This window comes from Apium graveolens, chromosome 4 (genome assembly GCF_009905375.1).
Source record: "Apium graveolens cultivar Ventura chromosome 4, ASM990537v1, whole genome shotgun sequence".
NCBI classification, from domain to species: Eukaryota; Viridiplantae; Streptophyta; class Magnoliopsida; order Apiales; family Apiaceae; genus Apium; species Apium graveolens.
Genome location: NC_133650.1, coordinates 25,630,458 through 25,655,835, shown reverse-complemented (window position 1 = coordinate 25,655,835; position 25,378 = coordinate 25,630,458). Strand labels below are relative to the sequence as shown.

At 35.2% G+C, this 25,378-nt stretch overlaps 1 protein-coding gene across 1 annotated transcript; it reads left to right on the top strand.

The window, feature by feature from the left end:
* On the top strand, positions 1-25,142 carry LOC141718431 (uncharacterized). The gene is made up of 4 exons (XM_074520812.1): positions 1-292; positions 404-1,435; positions 24,641-24,770; positions 24,932-25,142. Exons 1-4 carry the CDS (start codon positions 1-3, stop codon positions 25,140-25,142), a joined length of 1,665 nt encoding a protein of 554 aa, XP_074376913.1.
* Positions 25,143-25,378: the final 236 nt, after the last annotated feature.

The following is a 25,378-nucleotide window of genomic DNA, read 5'->3' as shown; positions in this document are numbered from 1 at the left end:
ATGGCTAGGTTTGTTGGAGATTATGTGGACACGGATGAAAAGTGGGCGAAAAGATTTCAACAAGGATTGAAGCCTTGGCTACGAAGCAGAGTGGCTGCTTTTGAATTGACCACATATGCTGAAGTGGTCCAGAAGGCGATGGTAATTGAAGGAGAAAGTGATCAAAACTTGAAGGAGAAAGAGAGTAAGAAAAGAAAGTTTGGAAACAATGGTGAAGGATCGACTCGAGGGAGTCAAAGTGGCAAGAATTTTAAGAAGTTTGGATTCCAGAACCAGGAAGGACCCCGAAGCTGTAAGAAGGGTGATAATAAGAGTCAGAAGAATAGGATTCAAGGGCCAAGTGGACAAAGATCCCAGCAAGCAACAAATATGGAGTGTAAATTCTGCAACAAGTGACATACAGGTAACTACAATAAGGCTGGCATCGTTTGTTTCAAGTGCAAATCGAAAGGTCATTATGCGAATGAGTACCGAAGCCCGAAGCCTTATGTTACATGCTTCAAGTGTGGAAAGACCAGTCATATGTCGAGGGATTGCAAGACCCCCGGAAACAATAAGTTAATGCAATTGACGGCCGTCCCTTACAATCAAGCAATGACATCTTCTGTTCCAATTCTTCAACTACCTTCAAATCAACCTTCTGAATCTGCAACTCCAATGTTCCCTCCCTCCTATCCTGCTCAGGTCAAGACATTCAACATGAATATCAAGGATGCTGTGCAGAGTTCTGAAGTTGTGACAAGTACGCTTTCTATCAACAACATCAATGCTAAAGTGCTATTTAATTTTGGAGCTACTAGATCTTTCATATCTGAATCTTTTGTTGGCAAGTTGAATTGTGAAATTGAATTGTTAGTTGAACCCTTATCTATCATTTTGGCTAATCGAGAACAAGTATCTATTAAAAGTATTTGCCCCCGGTATAAAATAGAGATTTCAGGCTATAGTTTCCCTGCTTCCCTTATACCTTTTCAACTAGGAGAATTAGACATTATATTAGGAATGGATTGGTTAGCAGAGCATGGTGCTCAAATCGATTGTAAGAAGAAGAAAGTGGTTCTTAAGTCCCCTCAAGGAAAGAAAGTAGAGTTTAAAGGGCAGAAACAAGTTAAACCATTTTTGACAATGATTCAAGCTAAAAAGTTGTTAAGACAAGGGTGTGAAGGGTATTTGGCTCATGTAATTGATAGAGCTAAGGAGACGCCGAATATAGAAAGTATCCCGATAGTTAGCGAATTTCCTGATGTATTTCCGGATGAACTTTCTAGATTGCCGCCTGATCGTCAAATTGAGTTTTCTATCGACTTAGCACCTGGCATGGAACCCATATCGAAGGCACCTTATTGTATGGCACCAACAGAAATGAAGGAATTGGCCAAGCAACTACAACAGTTATTAGATAAAGGAGTTATAAGGACGAGTTTAACTCCGTGGGGTGCTCCAATTTTGTTTATGAAAAAGAAAGATGGAAGTATGAGACTATGCATCGACTATAGAGAGTTGAATAAATTGACAATTAAGAATAGGTATCCTTTACCTCGTATTGACGATTTGTTTGATCAACTTAAGGGAGCAACTTACTTCTCGAAGATTGACTTATGATCGTGATATCATCAGTTGAAGATTAAGCCGGAAGACATACCAAAGACTGCTTTCAGAACCAGTTATGGACATTATGAGTTTCTAGTTATGGCATTCGGATTGATAAATGCGCCAGCCGCCTTTATGGATTTAATGAACCGAGTATTCAAGGAGTATTTGGATAAGTTTGTCATTGTGTTTATCGATGACATTCTAATATATTCAAAGACCGAGGAAGAACATGTTGAACATCTGAGAATTGAAAGGAATATGTCCTAAGTCCAATCATGTATTAGGATTTAGGAATAACTTTTTATGTAATCTGTTTTGATTTCATTGATATTAATAAAAGACTTGTTTTGTTTTTATTACGGGCTCTATCTATTTAAGTGTTTAAATAAGATATACCATAGTTTAGAGTAAAACTTTTTATGGATTATGATGAGATCATAATAGTGAGACCTAAAAGATGATAACTCTAAACTTAAATAGTTCCTGGTCGTAGGATTACTAACTGGTAATTAATAATCCGCAGAGATCGGTACATACTATGCTTGCTTCATTATGAAGGATGTCTGTTCTTATAGACATTTGTGTGGTGACACTATAGCTAGTATGTAGGTGCTTATTATAGAATAAGTTCACTGAACATGACTCGCACAGCTGAACAACTGATGGAGTTCACTCACGTGTCAGCAGTTGTTCACATAGTGATAGTTGTACAAGTATCCTTAGACTTGAGGTCATCATAGTCATCTTGTGTACATTTAACTATGATTTGGTTTAGTTCTTAGTCTCCAGGGACAATTATTAGGGCTCTACTGGGTATAGGAATTTGTACACGAAGATAGTGTATGATCAATAAAGGATCTACCCCTTCTAGTGAAGGAAGCGAATGTTCAAGGCTGATCCACTTATGCTAGTTCAGGAATCTCTGGCCAGAGTAAATGAAATTAGAAAGGAGTTTCTAATTTGCATAAAACTAAGCATAGTAAATGGTAAGCAAGTGATTGAATTAGATAGGCTTGACACGAGATCCATGCCTTGTATTTAATCGGGACATTGTAGGGTAGAAAGAGTTTATTGTACGGTAACAATTCACTGAATAGGTTCTTGGTATTCTAAGCATTGAATTCATATTATCCGGATAGTCGCGATATGCTGAGAAGTATCCCTCACGATGTAGAATAAATGTGATTAATTAATTAACCATATTTAATAAATTAGAGAATTTATATAAACAATGATAAAATAGTTTTATTATTATTTATTTCTACTACCGGCTTAATATTGAACCTATAGGGTCACACCATAAAAAGAGAATGATTTAATGGTGGATGAATTAATTAATAAAGGCTAATAATTATTTATTTATGAAATAAATAATTAATTGGAAAATTTAATAATTGATTAAATGAGATTTAATTGATTATAAATTAATTAAGAAAAGTTCTTAATATTATTAATTAAGGATTTAATTTTTGGAAATTAAATCAAGAGAGAGAATTATTTCTAAAGTGTTTAGAAAAAGGATTAATAATTAAAAGGTGTTTTAATTATTAATGAGAATAATAAATGGGATAATAATAATAATATTTATGGGAAAATTTCAGCTAAAAATTTTGCCTATAAATATACTATTATAAACCCTATTTTTATTCCAACCCGAACCCCAAAATTTTTATAAAACCTAATTCTCTCCACCTCCTCCTCCTCCTTAACATCGATTTCTTGGTGGATACTGGTGGAGTGCTTCACGTTTGAGGAGTAGCTGCTAAGGATCTCCGATCGTTGCTTTTGGATCGCATATTAAAGGTTAGTAAACGATCCCTATGTTTTACCACGATTTATATGCTTTTATTTGGATTTTATATGTGTAAAAGTGTTTTACCATGCCTCCGTTGTGATTAAAATCCAACAATGGTATCAGAGCACAAGTTATATGCATATAGATCTGTGGTAAAAATTTCAGAATTTTATGTGCTTGTATGAATTAATTATATTTCTTACAAGTTATATCATGGATTAATTTTGTCTGATGAGAAATCATTTCTCAGAATAATTTTGAATGTTAATTTGGGTTCTACAAGTGTTGTAGATCGTCTGGGTATTTTTTTCATAATTTTATGATGTATAGATTTTTATTATGAATTTTTGAAGTTCTTGTAATTAAAATTCGTAATTAAATAAGTAAATATATGTATATATAGTATATATATGTTTGTATATGGGTGTAAATATATTCTGTTGGCAGTTGTTTGCTGTTGTTTGTTGATGGCACGGACAAAGACAAAAAAAGAGTACAGATGAGTTGACAGGGACGGCGGCACGTTGTTCGAGGAGAGAAAAGACGGCGACTGCTGAAACCGAACGAAGGACCGCGCGTCGACCACGCGCGCGTGGGGTTCATGCGCTGGCGTGCCACGCGCGGCGCGTGGTAGACACGCGCTGATGACGTCGTGCTGATATCATGCTAACGTCATTAGATGACGTCATGCTGACGTCAGCATAGGGGTTAGGGCGCGTGGAGCGCGTGTGGCGCGTGGAAGAAAATCAGACATGCTCTGTAAGGCGCGTGTGCGCGGGGCCGCGCGTGGGGAATCTTCTTTCGGCGCGTGTGGGCGCGTGCCAACTCAGAATTGGGCGATTTTGGTGCCGTTGGATTCGTCTTTTGGAAACGCTTCTAATGGTATATTATATGATATTTTATGAAATTGTTTTGAACTGTTTATAACTAACAGAAGTATTTTAAAGCTGTTTTTGATCGTTTGAATTGATTTTAAATGCTTCATGTGATACATAGAGATGAATAATGCTTAGACTAATATGGTAGATGATGTAACATGCCTACCTTGATGTTTATTCATGTTGATATATGTGATATATGCTTAGTTTATCATGCGATGATAGATTTAGGTGAACTTAAATGAACATAAGGCATTTGTTAGACAACCTAGTATAGTGAAATTGTTTCATAACCTTAATAACAATATTATGAATACGTTCATGAGATTCTTGTATTTATGAAACACGTAATTGAATATGAATTTTCGATATGAGAGAAAGGATGATTCTGTCAACAACAGATGTCTATCTGTAAGAAAGGGTTATTAAGTGACGCCTCTTGACAATGCTCCACCCGATCTGGGAATCATCTGATTATCGATTATTGATTTGAAATATTTAATTTAAAAGGAAGAATCTCTTTATAATATGATTATGATTGTAACGTAATATAATCCCTCTAAAATTAAATAATATCAAGTAGTAATTGGCCAATGATACAACGGGCTTGTGTCGGTCATAGCCTTCCAACATGATAGAAAAGTAGTTCTTATTTTTGAATCATTGTCGGTTCGTGCTACAGCCCAGGGCTTTGATTTCAAAATAAGAAATACTTGTCTATTACATAGAGATGTGTACATTGAATAAGAATCTAAAGGTCGGTACGTGCCACAGCCGTGGGCCTTTGGGGACTGATTCAACTGTACAGAATGTTGGGTTAGACTTGACTTAGAATATTGAGTTTGTCGTGCCACAGCTGAGACTCAATTATTTAAGAGGCTAAATTTTGATTAGGGAATAACATAAGATATAACTGACAAGAGTTGTCTGCCTATTGAACATTACATGGCGGTTCGTGCTACAGCCGGGGTTGTGTAATGGAATGTAGGATCCCTATTCCCACTAGCATTATGAATGCTTAATTTTTCACGTAGGGGGTTGAATAAATTAGATAAACTAGTGGGAGCCACTTATGAATAAAGACTCGATTCATATAGTGTTTTAAAATGAAATCGAATATTTGCTGAGTGTTGTTATGTGTTTATCATTTACAGATTTACTATATTATGTCTTCTGCACTATCACTCAGGAGCATACTAGATGCTCACAAGTTGACTGATCCTAATTTAGCTGTATGCTTTCCTTGTAACAAGTTAGGGCACTGGAAGAGAAACTGCAAGGTTTACCTTGCAGAATTGAAGAAGAGGAAGGGTAGTAAGACTACTGCTTCTGATTCAGGCATGTTCATGATCGAAGTTAATATGTCACTAGGTCAAATTTCTACTTGGGTATTAGATACTTCCTGTGATTCTCATATTTGCAATTCGTTGCGAGGACTAAAGGGAAGTATGAATCTTGAAAAAGATGAGGTGATTCTACGTATGGGCAATGGAGCAAGGGTTGCGGCCATAACTGTAGGATCATTTAGTTTACATATGCCTACGGGCAAGACTATTATTTAGAATAATTGTTATTACATTCCCTCTATTGTGAGGAATATTGTTTCTATCCCTATGTTGGGTTTGGATGGTTTTCCATTTATTATTAAGAATAATGAATGTTCTATCCTTAGAGATAATGTTCTTTATGGACGTGGAATTTTAAATAATGGTCTGTATGTATGTGACGTAGAGCATGATTTACTTCAGATTGAACAAACTAATAAAAGAAAATGAGATGATGAAAAACTGACCTATTTATGGCAGTGTAGGCTAGGTCATATTAGTGAAAATAGACTTCGGACATTGCATAAGGAAGGGTTACTAGACCCCTTTGATTTTGAATCATATCCTACGTGCGAGTCTTGTCTATTGGGTAAAATGACCAAATCTCCATTTAGTGGACATGGAGAGAGGGCTGCAGATTTGCTAGGATTGGTACACACAGATGTATGTGGACCAATGTCTACGCAAGCCATGGGAGGATTTTCGTACTTCATTACTTTCATAGATGATAGATCTAGATTCGGATATGTGTACTTGATGAAACACAAGTCTGAAGCCTTTGAAAAGTTCAAGGAATATAAATATGAAGTGGAGAAACAAGCCAAACATAGTATTATAACTCTTCGATCAGATCGAGGTGGTGAATACTTGAATGGAGAGTTTCTAGATTATCTCAAAGAAAATGGTATAGTCTCCCAGTGGACTCCTCCATATACTCCACAGTTGAATGGGGTATCTGAAAGGAGAAATCGAACTCTGTTAGACGTGGTTCGGTCCATGATGTGCTATGCAAATCTTCCAGTATTCCTATGGGGTTACGCATTGGAAACCTCAGCATATTTACTGAATAAGGTGCCTTCCAAATCTGTTCCTCAAACTCCATATGAGATATGGAAAGAAAGCTAATCGAGTCTTAAACACGTTAAGATTTGGGGATGTCCAGTTTATGTCAAGAAAGTTGACCCAGATAAGCTGGAATCTCGATCCGTAAAATGTAGTTTTATGGGATATCCTAAAGAGACTTTAGGATATTACTTTTACACCGATCATCGGGTGTTTGTCTCCAGACATGCTACCTTCTTGGAAAAGGAGTTTATCCTTGAAGGAAACAGTGGGAGCAAAATTGAAATTGATGAAGTTCAAGAAGCACAAACTACTACGGTTCAAGTGGAAACACCTGTTCAGACTGAACAACCTTCTGTGGAACAGCCCATTCGTAGGTCAGAGAGAGTGTCTCGTCAACCTGAGAGGTATTATGGCCTTGTCATTGAGAATGACAATGAGTTTTCAATCATTGATGAAGACAACCCTAAGACCTATAATGAGGCTATGAGTAGTGTTGACTCAGAGAAATGGCATAGTGCCATGAAATCCAAAATGGAATCTATGTATACCAACCAAGTATGGACTCTGGTTGTAGCGCCTGAAGGTGTTAAGCCTATTGGGTGCAAGTGGGTATATAAGAGAAAGATTGGAGCAGATGGCCAGGTGGAGACCTATAAGGCTAGGCTAGTTGCAAAAGGATTTAATCAAAGACAAGGGATTGACTTTGATGAAACCTATTCGCCTGTAGCCCTGTTAAAATTAATTCGGATTTTGCTTGCGATTGCTGCTTACTACGACTATGAGATCAGGAAAATGGACGTGAAAATGGCCTTCCTCAATGGGGAACTTGAGGAGGAAGTTTATATGACACAGCCGGAAGGTTTTCTTTCCAAGGGAAATGAACACCTAGTGTGTAAGCTGCGGCGAACCATATATGGTTTAAGGCAAGCTTCTCGTAGATGGAACACCCGTTTTGATAAGACAATCAAAGAGTTTGATTTTGTCAAAAACATGGATGAACCATGTGTCTACAAGAAGGTTAGTGGGAGTGCGGTAACATTTTTTGTGTTGTATATGGATGGCATACTTCTTATAGGAAATGATATACCGATGCTGCAATCAATCAAAGTATGGCTACCAAAGAACTTCACCATGAAGGACTTTGGAGAAGCATCCTACATTCTTGGTATGAAGATCTATAGAGATAGATCTAGAAGAATGATAGGTCTTACCCAGGGTACATACATCCAGAAAGTGCTTAAAAGGTTTAGCATGGAAAACTCCAAAAGAGGTCTCATACCGATGAGTCATGAAGTGTCCCTTTCCGAAAAAATGTCTCCTAAGACACCTGAGGAAAGAGAGCGTATGAGTAAGATTCCTTATGCTTCAGCAATAGGATCTATCATGTACGCGATGTTGTGTACAAGGCCTGATGTTGCTTATTCAATTAGTCTAACGAGCAGATATCAGTCCAATCCAGGTGAAGACCACTGGAAAGCAGTGAAAAACATCCTTAAGTACTTGCGAAGGACTCAGGACATTTTTCTTGTTTTTGGCGGTGAATCTAAGTTGAAAATAGAGGGTTATACTGACTCTAGTTTTCAATCAGAGAGTGATAGCAAATCCATGTCAGGGTACGTGTTTACTCTAAATAGTGGTGCGATAAGTTGGAAAAGTTCCAAACAGTCGACAACGGTTGACTCCACAGCGGAAGCGGAATATATAGCTAAAAGTGAGGCTGCAAAACAAGCTGTTTGGATGAGGAAATTTGTTTCTGAGTTGGGAGTTGTTCCTAGTGTCAAAGAGCCTATTGTGTTGTATTGTGATAACAACGCAGCAATAGCACAAGCCAAGGAACCTAGGTCTCATAAAAATTCCAAACATGTCCTGCGGCGCTTTCATCTGATTAGGGAGATTGTTGAAAGAGGAGATGTCAACGTTGAGAGAGTTGACACACATAACAACGTAGCAGACCCATTCACAAAGCCACTTTCTCAGAGTCACTTTGATCGTCATAAAGACAAGATGGGTATTAGATACCAGAGTGATTGGCTTTAGTACAAGTGGGAGATTGAAAGGAATATGTCCTAAGTCCAATCATGTATTAGGATTTAGGAATATCTTTTTATGTAATCTGTTTTGATTTCATTGATATTAATTAAAGACTTGTTTTGTTTTTATTACGGGCTCTATCTATTTAAGTGTTTAAATAAGATATACCATAGTTTAGAGTAAAGCTTTTTATGGATTATGATGAGATCATAATAGTGAGACCTAAAAGATGATAACTCTAAACTTAAATAGTTCCTAGTCATAGGATTACTAACTGGTAATTAATAATCCGCAGAGATCGGTACATACTATGATTGCTTCATTATGAAGGATGTCTGTTCTCATAGACATTTGTGTGGTGACACTATAGCTAGTATGTAGGTGCTTATTATAGAATAAGTTCACTGAACATGACTCGCACAGCTGAACAACTGATGGAGTTCACTCACGTGTCAGCAGTTGTTCACATAGTGATAGTTGTACAAGTATCCTTAGACTTGAGGTCATCATAGTCATCTTATGTACATTGAACTATGCTTTGGTTTAGTTCTTAGTCTCCAGGGACAATTATTAGGGCTCTACTGGGTATAGGAATTTGTACACGAAGATAGTGTATGATCAATAAAGGATCTACCCCTTCCAGTGAAGGAAGCGAATGTTCAAGGCTGATCCACTTATGCTAGTTCAGCAATCTCTGGCCAGAGTAAATGAAATTAGAAAGGAGTTTCTAATTTGCATAGAACTAAGCATAGTAAATGGTAAGCAAGTGATTGAATTAGATAGGCTTGACACGAGATCCATGCCTTGTATTTAATCGGGATATTGTAGGGTAGAAGGAGTTTATTGTACGGTAACTATTCACTGAATAGGTTCTTGGTATTCTAAGCAGTGAATTCATATTATCCGGATAGTCGCGATATGCTGAGAATATCCCTCACGATGTAGAATAAATGTAATTAATCATATTTAATAAATTAGAGAATTTATATAAATAATGATAAAATAGTTTTATTATTATTTATTTCTACTACCGGCTTAATATTGAACCTACAGGGTCACACCATAAAAAGAGAATGATTTAATGGTGGAGGAATTAATTAATAATGGCTAATAATTATTTATTTGTGACATAAATAATTAATTGGCAAATTTAATAATTGATTAAATGAGATTTAATTGATTATAAATTAATTAAGAAAAGTTCTTAATATTATTAATTAAGGATTTAATTTTTGGAAATTAAATCAAGAGAGAGAATAATTTCTAAAGTGTTTAGAAAAAGGATTAATAATTAAAAGGTGTTTTAATTATTAATGAGAATAATAAATGGGATAATAATAATAATATTTATGGGAAAATTTCAGCTGAAAATTTTGCCTATAAATATACTATTATAAACCCTATTTTTATTCCAACCCGAACCCCAAAAATTTTATAAAACCTAATTATCTCCACCTCCTCCTCCTCCTTAACGTCGTTTTCTTGGTGGATACCGGTGGAGTGCTTCACGTTTGAGAAGCAGCTGCTAAGGATCTCCGATCGTTGCTTTTGGATCAGATATTAAAGGTTAGTAAATGATCCCTATAATTTTACCACGATTTATATGCTTTTATTTGGATTTTATATGTGTAAAAGTGTTTTACCATGCCCCCGCTGCGATTAAAATCCAACAAGAATAGCTTTGGAGACTTTAAGGAAGGAGAAGTTATATGCCAAGTTTTTTAAGTGTGAATTCTGGCTGTGAGAAGTTCAATTTCTAGGGCATATTATCGGAAGTGAAGGTATTCGAGTTAATACAGCGAAGATAGAAGCTTTAATGAATTGGGAAAGGCCGAAGACCCTGGCTGAAGTTAGAAGTTTCATGGGATTGGTCGGATATTATCGAGGATTTGTAAAGGATCTCTCTAAGATTGCAGTACCATTGACAAAATTGACCCTAAAGAATGAGAAGTTTGAATGGACAGAGAGTTGCGAAAAGAGTTTTCAAGAATTAAAGTAGAAGTTAGTCACCACTCCAGTATTAGCCCTGCCAGATGATCAAGGAGATTTGTAATATTCAGTGATGCGTCACACAAAGGATTGGGTTGTGTTTTAATGCAATACGGGAAGGTGATAGCCTACGCGTCAAGATAACTTAAGCCTCACGAACAAAGGTACCCAACTCATGACTTGGAATTGGCTGCAATTGTGTTTGCTTTGAAGTTGTGGAGACATTACCTATATGGAGAGAAATGCGAGATATATACGGATCACACGAGCCTGAAGTACATTTTCACTCAGAAGGAATTGAACATGAGGCAACGAAGATGGTTGAAGTTGATTAAGGACTACGATTGCACAATCAATTATCATTCCGAGAAAGCGAACGTAGTAGCGGATGCTTTAAGTCGCAAGGAGAGATTGAATATGTTGACTATGGCCCAAGAGTTATCGAAAGAATTTGAGAAGATGGGAATTGAGATTCGAGCTCCAAGTGCACCTACATAAATGTTTTGTATGATGACTTTTCAACCAGAATTATTAGGAAAGATTAAGAAGTGCGAAGAAGAAGTGATGAATCAAAGGATGAATGAATTGACCGGAGAAGAGATTTGCACTCAAAAAGACAACCAAGGAATTATAAGATTCTCATCAAGAATTTGGATACCGAATATGGAAGAATTGAAGAATGAGATTTTGAAAGATGCTCACAACTCAGAATTTTCTATTCACTCGGGAAGCACAAAGATGTACCAAGATTTAAAACAGAACTTTTGGTGGCCGGATATGAAAAGGAGATTGCTTAGTGGATTAGTAAATGCTACACTTGTCAAAGGGTAAAAGCCGAACATCAGATTCTGAGTGGACTAATTCAACCCTTAGAGATACCTGAATGGAAGTGGGAGCATATTGCAAGGGACTATATAGTTGGATGACCAAGGACAAAATCTAATCACGACACTATCTGGGTAATAATTGATTGATTGACTAAGTAGTCTCATTTTCTACCGATCAACGAGAGATTCTCCATGGAAAAGCTGATTCATATGTACCTAAAAGAAATTGTTACTCACCATGGGGTTCCAGTATCTGTTGTGTCGGATAGAGACCCTTATTTCAACTCCAGATTTTGGAAGCAAGTCCAAGAACATTTAGGACCTCGACTCAAGATGAGCATCGCCTACCACCCACAGACGGATGGACAAAGTGAGCGCATAATTCAGACCATAGAAGATATGCTGAGATCTTGTGCTTTGGACTTCAAAGGAAATTGGGATGTACATTTGCCTTTGGTAGAGTTTTCGTATAACAATAGCTTTCATGCCAGTATTGGAATGCCCCCGTACGAAGCTCTTTATGGAAGGAAGTGTAGATCACTTATATATTGGGATGAAGTTGGAAAGCGAAAGGTAATTGGCTCCGAATTGATTCAACAAATAAAAGAAGTGGTAAATTTGATTCAAAATCAATTGATCTCGGCTCAGGACAGACAATGGAAGTATCTTGATCCACACAGAAAGGACGTAGAATACAAAATAGGAGAACCCGTTATGTTGAAAGTGTCACTCTGGAAAGGAATAGCTAGACTTGGTAAAAGAGGAAAGTTTAGTCCAAGATTTATCGGACCTTTTGTAATTTTGGGTAAGGTTGGCAAAGTGGCATACGAGTTGGCCTTACCGCCCCAAATGCAGCACATTCACAACATTTTTCATGTATCATTGCTTAAGAAGTTTAACCCCGACGCCAAATCTATCATAGAGAATGAACCAGTGGAGATTGAGCGAGAGTCTTATGTTGAGCAGCCGGTTAGCATTCTAAATAGAAAAGATAAAGTATTAAGGAATAGAGTAGTTCCTTTAAAGAAAGTTTTGGGGAGAAATCCCAAAGTTGAAGAGTCAACATGGGAATTAGAAAGTGATATGTTAGATAAGTATCCTCATCTATTTGCTTAGATTTTGGGGACAAAATCCTTTAAGGGGGAAGGTTGTAACGCCTATAAATATTTGATGTAATATTCCGTTTTGTGCACTATATAATTTTTGTGTATTAGATGTCATAAATTATGTGAATTCAATGTGTTCGTATATGTTCTTCATTGTATGGCATTGCGAATATCGTTAGATTATTTATAAGCGTATAATTAAATGTACGCAAGCAAATTTCTTTATACGATTAAATAATATTTGAGTTTAACGCGATTAGATAATAAGTGTAATAGTTGCGATTAGACGATAGATTATCATTCGGCTTAGAATCAAATTACTTGCATTTTCTTATTTGACTTAGATTTTTTTTACGTTTATTGTGGCTTGTTTAATAGGGAATTGATCTTAGAAAATTAATTTAAAATATATTCTTGTTCAATTGAAAACAATTTTATAAAACTTCTAAAATCTCATAGTATTTATGGTATTATTTTGTGATTTATGGAGTTATATTTTATTTACTAAAATCCATTCTTTTTAATCATACTTTTATTAATTAATAGATTACTATTATACCCTTGCATGCATTTTGGTTTATAATAGAGTCCAAGGCTAAGACTGCCAATTCCAACCCCACTAACTTGCCAGTTTACTTCTTTAGCCTTGCATGCAATTTTGTCACAACTAGCAAGAGGTACACTTGTGTAAATTCTCCATTCCACTACAATTTTTAGTAACAAAAACACAAGAGCACTCTCATTTTCATTCACACACCCACTCAAACACCTCACCCTCTCCTCACTTCTCTCCCTCTCGGCCAAAGATCACCCCACCCCATTCTTGCCATTTTTCTTCACTTATTTTCATTTTCTTTCACTTCTCAAGCTAGTCAAGCCAATACCTTCATCATCTAGTGGAGTATCTTCATTTAGAGGTGAGTTTTGTGTTTGCATGTTGGTAAAGCCGAAGTTGGGGCCTTAGTTCTTGTGAACTCAAGGTTTCAACCATGGTGGATTAAAGAAATGATCAATATGTGATCTTGGAGAGGTGTTACACTTCTATTTTTCCAAGTCATAATCTTGTTCATAAACATTTGGCCATGATTCCTTAAGAGTCGAATGTAAAGTGTTGATCTTGGGAAGTTTTTATGAAAAATGACCTTGCATGTTGATTTTTAAAGTCTTGCTCTTTATAAATGTTGTTTTGTCAAGATTAAAATCTTGCATGCTATTTTTCCTTCAAGATACCTTAATTTTAGCATTGGCATGTTGGATATAGTATTTGCATGTCGATTTACAAGTGATTTTCAAAGCAGAAACCATACTTAATAATTTTTTGTTTTGATACTAGACTTGTATGAGATGCATGCTATGGTTTTTGGTTATAAAATGCTAGATGAAGTATTCCATGATGATAAGTGATTATATTCAGTAGATATCAAGTGATTATTTTGGAATATATAGTTCAAATTTTGCTTAGAAACTCGAAGAGATGATATTGCTATTATAGATGATCTTTTAACCTCTTGATAATTGATTTTTCTGAGTTGAATGCCATGATTCCTTTGATAAAATGCTAGTTTAGGTTATATATGATGAAATGAGCTTATGGTCAGTAGGTGTCATGATGTTACCATGCATGTTTACTTCGAATTTTTGCTTAAAAATGCTAAGTGATGGCTTGTCTTGTGATGTGTTACCTTGCTTGTCTTTATAATTGATCTTCATGCTAAATAAATTGCAAATAGACCTTATATGTATGTTAGTCAGTAGGTTTTAGTGTACTATAATACTTTCCTTGGTTGGTTGTTGATGTTATTTGGTTTTGTTGAGAAGAAGGGAGTTAAGGTGGAAGGAGTCACATTGGTTATAACTGGGCAGATTTTTGTACTAGAAGTTTAGGTCATTTTAAGTTAGTTTTAGCAAGGCCTTGGTAGGCATGAGCTCAATGGAGTTGGGAATTGGTTCATACTTGAGTCCAGTAGCTTTATATTGTAAAACTTGCATTTGTTTAGGTACACACACACAAACCCGAGTGCAGCTCAGAACATGCCACAGTTGGGTAAACTTGACTTTTGGTCAATAATAACTATGTCATAGGTTAGGCCTTTATGGGGCCTTGGTCTAAATAGATATAATGAAGTCATAGAAATCTTAGCGAGTCATTAAAACCAATAATTGATCTAGATAAATGAGTTTTGAGTTGGTAAAAACAAGGCAATTTGGAAATCAGGGGAGGCAGTTTTGTGTCAACTTCCACTTGAGGCCTAGGGAGGCCTGAGTGAGGCCTTTGAGTCATTCCAACTTTGAGAATCATTTAAGATTCTTAGTTGTAATAACCCCAATTTTTGGAAATTTTTGAAACACGGATGAATAGTAACTTTTGCTGATGATGTTGATTAAGGAAAATTATCAGACCACGCTATATAGGAGTACTGTTATGGAAATTCTAAGATCGTATTAGTATTCCATAAAGAAAATAAGTGTATGTAAAGATCTTCAGAATCCAAATTCGAACACTTTGATTTTTCCCGAAAATCCACCAGATACCGAAATAATTGCGTATATGGTAACATGATTAAAAGGATTTAAATTCAAGGATTATAAGAGTGGATCATAAAAGGAATATAAAATATTAAGAAAGGTTTAGGGGAACCTAAGTAATAAGATCCCAGGTATGATCCCTCAAATGATAAACGAGAACGAAAGTTAAGCGAACTGTATAACAGATAAGCGATCATTAGCCAAGTAATTAGGAGTTAATCAAAGGGGTTAGTGGAGGATGATGTCATCACACCAACAAGAGGAGGACAAGTGTAACAAGATGACATAAGTAGATGACATAAGCATGACCAAATGGGAAGGGTTGGTTGGTTGATTGTGAGCCACACAATTTCTACCATGGTAAAAGGTTAATTAACAAACAAAAAGGAAGCAACCAAGCAAACACATTCATTTCTCTTCCCCCCATTCCTTGCTCACATTTTTTTGAAGAAAAACAAGAAGAAAAATTTCCAAACCCAAGTTCCACTCAATCATAATTCAAGAGGTTTGTTTCTTTGAATCCTATATTTCATAACTAAGAAGAGCAAGTAGTTTGAGTGCTTGAATCAAAGGTTTTCTATCTCAAACAAATCATTTTAGTTTAGGGTGAATAGTAACTTTCAAGAACAAATTTTTGATTGTTGATTTTATTTGTAAGGTCAAGGTAGCTTAAGCGTAGATTAAGGCTTCCATGGGCATTCCAAGGATCTTTCATTGATTAAAAGCTTCAAGGAAGGTATCAAATTCAAACCCTAGCTTTGATTTTATGATTCCATTAAGTTTTATTGAAGCATTGTTAGTTTTAAGGTTTGATCTCTGATTATAAGTAGTTTTGGTGGATTTGTATTGGTTTTGAATATTGGGTCTTTGATTGATTGGATAAATTGGTAAAACATGGAGTTGGGGACTGAGTTTGTAGTATGATGGTTGAATATTGTTGTATTGGTGGTTGTGAGTGAATTGATGATAATTTAGAGTGTTAATTAAATTGGAAATCGCGTAAACATAAACGTCATAATGCCCGATTTTCCTTAACTGTTCTGTTCTTAACTTTAGGACCCGTGAACTCACTAAAAGATTCTAACTTTTGCCATGTTTAGATACTTCATGTTACGAGCTTCGTTTTGATATGTGGTTCGCTTGAATCCGATGTAAGGTTTAGGAGAAACGACCGTTTTAAGTAACGGTGTTTCGTGAACGAACCATTACCCCTCGCCTTACTTTGAAACCTTGGTTAAGGCCCTTAAATGACTAATTGGAGTATGAAAAATTATGTAAAGTGGACTAGGCAGTTGGTAGGGTATTCGCGAAAGCATCGCCTTAAAATTCGTAACGGTTAATTTATTAAAAATGGTGGAGCTGAGGGTACTCGAACGACTTATGTGATTTGTTAAGCGTAGAAATGACCATAAGCAAACGTTAGGGTTCAATTGGTTAAAGTCTAGTTTCTTAAGCGACCGTGGTTTAATTCCGGCTTATGTTGTTGTTCATAGGTTACCAGACCCACTCTAAGCTTAAGTCTACCCCGGAGCACTCAGGCAAGTTTTCTACCCGTTATACTGTTGTTGTGATGTATATATGCATATGCATTATCTTGTGATAAGTGCATGATTGTTATTAGCAAATCTTGCGATATATTAGAGCATGTTGATATGGTATATATGCATGCCTGTTTCGTAATCTTGATATCTAATTGTTGATTCAAATGCTTATAAGTTGCATAATACCTATGCTAGAGATAAGCAGTAGTTGCGTATACCCTTAGTATAGGGGACCCAAAGGTGAACATTTTCTAAACCGGGAGTCGATGTTCCCGAGTATAATATATATATATATATTTATAGATATATAGATATAGTTCTCAAAACTATTAATCGAATAAGGTTTATTCGATAACTTTATTTTATTTAATGAATATTATTTTGAATATTCATTCGAGGAATTATGACTCCGCTTATTTTATTAAATGAATATTATTTTGAATATTCATTCGAGGACTTATGACTCCGCTTATTTTATCAAATAATATTCTTTATATTATTAAAGAATACTGTTTCGATAATCAAAATTATTTTCGATTATTCAAATAAAGATCGTACTTTCGTATAAGTATATATTTGGTTATTTATTATTCATTTCAAGTATGAGTCTTAAAACTTCTACTTCAATTATTTTTATAAGGATTACCCTTATGGGAATATTATTTAAATAATAATATTCAGATATTTTCTAATATATTGGGACTGATTTATTTTATTAAATCAGCATTACTCCAAACATTCTTAAAAATGTTTTTGAGTCTTCAAAATGATTTTAAAAGTTAGAGCGGATCCCAAACCTCGTTTTCAAATTTAAGATCTTCCTTTCGAAGGGGATTTAAATACTCGCTTAAAAATTGAGGGATCCGACTCTGTGGTGTATTTGATATTCGAACGAGGTTGCTGTTTTGATAAATGAATTGATTACTTACCCAACGATCGGGAAGTAAGTCCATCTAATTGAGTCGGCATAAGCGACAGGCCGGGGTACGGTCTATCAAAGTGTAAGTGGCTGGGTGGCAGCCCATCAACGCGTAAGAGGCCGAGTGGCTGTCTAGCACAAGGTCCTAATGAGGCCAGCGTGATGACCGGTGGGGGATTCATCCATCTACTAGTAGAAAAGGTTACTTATTGGTATCTTTTCCTGATCAGCAAGATATCAGGTTTATGCCAAGGTTTTCTCCTTTCCAAATTCATTGGATATTGCAACTCTGTTTAGAATTTTCATAACAGAGGTTTTCAAGGAGTGTATAAAATGTATATATATAGGTGTATATATATATCGGGACTTAATGAAGTATCTCATAAGTTTATTATTTATAATAATATTTCAAAGATTGAATTTATCCAAGTCTTTTCTTGTAGTCTCATCTATGTGATGAACTTTTGAAACTGATTATACCTTGAGCGGTGGTAGTTCAAGTAGTATTCGGAAAAGATATAAGTATATTGGAGTATCTTGTAACTTTATCTTTTCAATTTATATCTAGTTAATCATTATCTTATGCATCACAAAGATTTGCAGAAAAATGTTGAGACAAGGTTAGATATATGAGATCACCTTGCAACGATATTTTTATACAGTTATAAACTGGAACTCTGTGTATATTATGCATGGAAGAGGACTTCCAAGATTTTGAAAAGTATATATACATATATACTGAATATTTTGCGACTTGGTCGTGATAAGGTATCAAACTTGGTTCATTTTTACTTGACCAAGACTTTCATGAGTACTATGAGGATGCTCACATATTGTAAATCATTATACATATTATTTTTGTGGGCTTGTTGCTCACCCTTGCTTTCTTCTTTCATCACACAACATCAGATAGACAAGATGAACAAGACCAAGCTCCCAATTCATGAGCGGATAGGAAACGCTCCTCAGTTTCCTATAGGCGTTGATGTCGCTGTAGCTGAGGTAGGAACTACTAATAGGCTAGGCTTTCAACTTTTGATGTACCAGACTTATGTATCTTTATGAATTGTAATAATGGCAAAGAAATGTAAATTTATTAAGAAACCCTTTTAAGGTGTAATGACATATAATTGTGGAATAAAATGACTCGTGTTATTTTTAGATATTCATCTCTGAGACTATAACTTGTGGTGTGTGTGTATAGTGGGGTCACAGTACGCAATAGTTGGTTGATTATTAAGATTACATATTATTAAGGGAAATGGAACTCGTGACAACCCGGATCCCCGACCCCGGATTTAGGGGTGTTACATTAGCAACCCTTGAGAGTTTGTTTGGAGTGAAGGCCCAAGGTGGAGATACCCTATTTCCACCAAAACACCCGAGAGTCACCATTAGAATTGTCTTTGAAAACCCTAGAGGAGTGCATTGCATTTGTGAGTCTTTTAAGTGAGGCCATGATGTCAAACCAATTTCAAAAGTTAAATTAAAGTCATAAGAGCCAGAATATATCGAAGGCCCAAGGTAGAAATTCATATTTTTGCCAAGGCACACAAATGGTGCCAAAGTGTATATTCGGGTAAGTTAAGTAGTGTGCATTACAATTGTGAGTCATTTGAATTGAGGCACAAGTGTGCCTTACTAAATTTAGGTTGAGATGAGGTCTGTAAAGGAGGATTAGGACTATTAGTCGAGATAATTATATGTTATATGGTTAATTTCTTAAGTGACTAGGGTAATAAAATCTAAGTGTACTATTGCCATGCCATTTCTGGCTAAGTGTTATGTGGATTATGTGAAGCACATATTACTTGAAATTATTTGTATTTAAGTGTATATATATGTGTGTGTATATATCTCTATATATATATTATACACGAAAGGGTAGTTAGCAAGTGTTGTGACGAGGATACTATTTATTATAGGTTCAAGTAGTAGGCCACGAAAGGAACCCATAAACAATTCCATACAAGTGCTCAGTAAGCGTAGTCCAGGCAAGTGAACTCTCAATTTACCTCTATAATTCTGTTTTTTTGACTAAATACCCTGTGAATGCATGACCACAGAGTTAACAAGATTAAATAGTCCCTGACATCACCTAATCATTAGATCTTGTATTTAGTTAATCGCTTTAATACCTGAATTGTTCCTTTTCATTACATATTACCTCATACCCACATGAATTCCCTACACTAGTCCCATAATATATCAAATGAATCCTAAACCCCTCATAAATTTGAATTTATTTCTTTTTGGAACCCTGATCTTAAAAACATTCCCTCATTTGAACTTTGACAATACATACACTTGTTATCTTGTCCTTGATCAAGAACCCTTTTAATTAAAATGAATTGATAAAAGGAATTGGATGGTATTTTTCTAATAAGACTGAGGCGCCAGTGACTGTTAAAATTTTAAAAACCTCAGTAGCGGGGAGCCGGATGGTTTATATGGCCAATGTATGTCGAGGATCCTTAATAGTTATGAATCACTTGTTATGTGGTTCAGAGCTTGATGTGGGCTGATCACCCCTCATTGCTCATAGCGCCGTGCATATTTTCCAATTCCATTCTCTTATTTAGGACTTGAACTTTTATTTGAAATTTCACATTGTTAATTTACCTTCTGTTATTGTTTTATCAAGCTTATGATGAATTGTTATCCACTATTTTACACTTGTTGAGTGTTTTGCTCATTAATATTATTATTGATGTTATCCCTTCAGTGAAACCCGAAGATGGTTCGTTTCAAGCAAACTGCGCGTAAGACATGTGGGGACTCGGGGTATGCCTACCGTCAGATGTTGGAGCAGGTAGGGAACTAGTAGTTCCCTAAGGGCTATAAACTATAGGTTTAAAACTTGGTAGTAATTTGACTTAAGATATTTTTGGTATGTAATATTAAAAGATGTTAGATGTTGTTCAAAATCATTCCTGTGTATTCTGGGATCGTGGTTAAGGCTTGTAGCTTAATATTCTAAATATTGTAGTACTTTACAGTTTAATCAATATTATGCATATTTCTGCTAGTTAGTAAAGTGGGTCCGTCACATCTCTTGTGTTAAGAACGTGATAAGTGAATTAAGTAACATAATATAGTGTCCAGATTGGTATTGGAATTCAGTTTGATTGATTAATTGTTAATTGATATAGAATAACAGGGGGATAGTCCAGTAAATAGGTGAGATAATGTCGGATTTTTGATATGATCTGTACTCGTATTAATTGATAGAATATTGTGTTTAAAATGGTTTGACTGTAAAATAGAGTCAAAGTATGATTATGTGTAACTGATAATTGGTAAGTCAAAGAGGTTATATAGGTTGACTTGTGATTATGTATTAAGTGTTTACTGGTATACGTGATATGTATATGTGAAATTGGTATAGATACAGGGTTTGATAGTTATAAGTTAAAGTCGATAGACTGTTTAATTATTATAGTATTATCTTATTCTCGTAAAGGATCTGGACGAGACGTGCAATATCGACCACGTACAGAAGGTCAAATGATATCGCAAAGCAAATAAGGAATAAGTCAAGAAAGCAACGATGTGCTATAAAGATGATAGTCAGAGGTTATTGGGGAGTTGATATGCATAGATTGTGAAATATGAAGTATGAGACTGAGCTGTGAGTTGAGAATTGAATTTAAGGAAAGTTTCCTAATTCCTTTCTCATAAATGTTACATAAATTGTGATGTTTCTTTCAAAAATATGGTATCATATTTATACTGTGAACTACCTCTGGTAAACCTTTACTTCTGAGAATGAAACCCCTGATTCCTTTCTACCTTCAAGTTCTAAAAAGCCAAACATCTTATCATATCCTATGAACACATACCCTATGATATGTATGATACCACTTCAAAATTATAAGATACCTTTTATTCAACAACTACACACCCTATATACTTGATTTCGTTTCGTGAATACCAAACCTTTGTTATTACAAGGTTGAAATTCTTGTCGCATATGATTTGATTATCAACTGCAAATGATGTTTTATTTAACTATTTTTATAACTATTGATTATGATTTAGTTTATGAATATGAATGTTTTATTTGAATTGAATTATTAGAATTGGATTGTTTTATAAAATATGTGGACCAGATTCGTGGTCAATTGTAGGCCAAAGTGTGCCTTGAATCCAGTATAGAGAACACGACTGTGTGCCATTTTAGGGGTTACTGCGTGACTGATCAGCAGCCTAATTTTTTGTTTTAGTTAAAATGAGATAAGTCCAGTTCTATAATTCTTTTGAAAGATTGAATTCTCCTAGTTTGAAATTGACTCAAAGATTGATGAATCTTTTTATTTAATACCCCGAGTTTATGAATTTTTGATCAATTATTTCAGATCGTTATTGTTATATTGGTACTTACTGAGCATTGTTACTGACCCTTGCTTTTCTTATAACCATTTCAGAAAGGCTTAAAGATGAGTTGCTCGAATTCGATAGCATTTAAGTCTAAGGTTGTGCGAAGAGTATGAGTGGTTAAGTTATCCAGAGGTCAAAGAAGGTATCCAGAGAAATTGTTAGAGAAGGTTCGAGTTAGAGTTGTTTATTGAGATTCATTTGTAAATCAGGTTTGTAAATAAATTAGTAGTGATTCTTCTTATCGAAGATGACTTGATGTTGTAAAATATGTTGTTTAATAATAGTAGTGCCTTATTCTAATTTCAATGTTGTAACCTGTATGCGATCCCGTTTTTAGGGGGTTAAAACTGTTTTCTTTTAAATTATTTTCAAATGTTCAGGTTTTTAAATTCTTTTGTTTTTATTATCTTTTAAAAAATACAGGTTTTCAAAAGTGTTTTAAAATGTGGTTTTTGTGTTATGACGTCAAATCCTGACCCCCAGATTTGAGGGATGTCACAATAGAGATCTCAGAGATATCGACAAGTCACTTCTACATGTCATTTCACATGCAAGGATCTAGAGACCTCGACAAGTCAATTTTACCTATAGAGAACTCAGAGATCTTGATAAGTCATTATGTTTATCGAGATTTCACTTTCTATAGAATAAATTGGAGATCTCGACATACTTCTCAATTACAGAATGTAGACAAGTTCAAGATTCAAGTTTATCAGTCAATAAATAATTCATTTATTCAATTAGAAAGTGTACAAAGCAGGTTAAAAAATACAAGATCAAGGGCCAAAATTAACTAGACAAAGGGTGGTCACAGACCTGCAAGATTCTGCACAAATTTTCTAAGCCAGAATGGAAATAGAAATAGGTTCCTTTAGAAAATGGTTGAGTACATTTTAGTGCAAGTTTTGTAAACTCGTGTTGCTAGTCTACAAAGCATGCACGAGTCCTTAGTTCACAAGTAACAAAACATATCTAGATTTTCTTATACTCTCTTAAGATAGAAGCCGAGTTCTTACTTTCATAAGAACATAAATTTTGTAGCAAGATAAACTTAATTAATACAATTAAGTGAGTTTTTGATATTGTGTGTTTGTGTTATTTATGCTTACTTCAATATCTCTAAAAAGTACTAATTGCTTTATTCACTAATATCCAAACAAGTTTTAAAAGACAAATTATTCAAGAAACACATTCACCCCATGTGTTATATTCTTAGCATTTAATATCTAACATGTGGTATCAGAGAAAAATCTGAAAGTCAAAAGATAAAGATCTTAGAAGAATGAGTGCTCAGAAATTAACAAGCATCAAGATACCAGACTTTGATAAGGTCAACTATGCACTATGGAAAAAAAAATGATGTTGTTCATAAGGATGGAAAATCCCATGTATATTCACATCCTCAAGAATGGACCTTTCATTCCTTTGGTGAGAGTTTCTGAATCTACAGAAGAAGACACAGTCATACCAGCACATTATCCCCCTAAAGACCCTTTAACTTACATAGAGCCTGAAAAGGAAAAGGTTGCACTAGATAGCAGTATCCAACTCATTTTAATTGAGTCTATTGACAATGTAATGTACAAAAACAATATCAACTGTGATTCTGCTAAACCAATTTGGGAAAGATTGAGATAATGTGTGAGGGAATAGATGAAGTTAGATCTAACCAAAGGATAATCTCGGTGTCACAATATGAGGGTTTTAATGCCAAGCCTAAAGAAGGAATTACTGAAGTTTTTGAAAAATTCAACAAATTGATGAATGACTTGCTACTTCATGATAAACATTATCAAGTTGAGGAGGTTAACCTAAAGTTTTTTCTTTCCCTTCCTGACCTTCTTGAACAAAAGATATCTGCAATTAGAGAAGGAGGAGACTTGAGCAGGATGATATTGGAGGTCCTGTATGGGATTTTGAAAATATATGAGCTTGAAATATTGCAAAGAAAGTCATTTACACGTAGTAGATGAATCTAGTGCCTTGATGGTCAATGACAGTAGAATACTTGAAGATGAACAAGAAACTCAAACTCCAGTCACTCATGTTGTTGAGCAAAAGAATAAGGAGCCCCAGAAACAAGTCATATTGGAGCTAGAGGAGAATGAGTAAAACCTTTGATGAGCCAGATGAGATGGATCAATATATGGCTTACCTTGATAGAAAATTTTCTAACATTAGGATGAAGAAGCCAAAGTATTTCAAGAGTAAGGGATAAACCTCATATAGCAACAACTGGAAAGGAAAAACTCAATACAATTCAGGTGGCAAAGGTGGCTACATAATTGGATCTGTTGACAGATCAAAAATAAGGTTCTACAACTCTGATGAGTTGGGCCACTTTAAAAATGACTATAGGAAGCCAAAGAAAGTGAAGAAGGATAAAGCTTATCGGGAGTTCGAAGCAAAATATGAAGCTCTCCTGAAGAAACAACAGGGAAAGGCTTACATAGCTGAAGTCAGGAGTTGGGATGACACTAATGAAGATGATGATAATGAAGAATTCGTAAATTATGCACTCATGGCTTTAGAACAAGGAGATTTATCCTCATCACAATCTGAGGTACCAACTCTAACTACCATTGATTTAAATACAAGCCAATATAAAGAAACCATCAAAAAGATGAGTGTAGAAATGTTTCACATCCACACAAGTATGGTGCAGCTACTGAAGAAGTTAGTAGACTATCAAAGATTAATGAGAAGCTTGAGATTGAAAAGCAAAAATTGGAGCTGCAGCTTTTTGAGCTTGAAATAGTCAAGCAAGAAAATGAATATCTGAAAAACAAGCTCAAGTGTGTAAGTGAAATAAAGTAGTGCTGAGGAAAAACTTGGAAAAGAATGAAGTGAAATTGAAGTCCTTTAAAAATGCATCTCAGTTGATTGGACAATACCATGAGAAAAATAAACCATGTACTAATATAGCTATTGGTTTGGACTATGATGCCTTGAACAGTAACAAGAAAAATGTACGTGAAAAAGGGAAAGTAATTGCTAATCAAGATTTCCCAGTTATGATGAGAAAATTAGATGCACCTTTGTTCAAGGCATGTGAGTTTAATTTCAGTGAGATTGAGTTGGTCATCAAGCAAGAACTTGCAGATGAAGACAGTGAAAAGAAGAATGCAGAAACCACAGCACAAATGAACCTGCAAAGAAGTCAATAATCAATAATGTTATCAAGTCACCAACCAAGGAGATTAAAACTGAGAATGCTGGGAAAAAGAAAAAGAATATGAATGGAAAAATAAGTGTGAACAAGAGCAACAACTATGCCTTTGTTGCAGATACTCCCAGGAAATAGTGTAAAAAATGTGGCTCAACAAATAATGTGGTTCAACAAATCACCTAACTCACCTTTGTAAAAAGGCTGCTAGTGTGCCAAATTCGGGAGCCTGCAAAT

Coding starts and splice junctions, on each gene's coding strand:
- LOC141718431 (XM_074520812.1), top strand. CDS start 1: ATGGCTAGGTTTGTTGGAGATTATGTGGACACGGATGAAAAGTGGGCG. Junction 293..403: donor CCAGGAAGGACCCCGAAGCT/GTAAGAAGGGTG, acceptor AGTGACATACAG/GTAACTACAATAAGGCTGGC. Junction 24,771..24,931: donor TATCTGAAAAACAAGCTCAA/GTGTGTAAGTGA, acceptor TGCCTTGAACAG/TAACAAGAAAAATGTACGTG.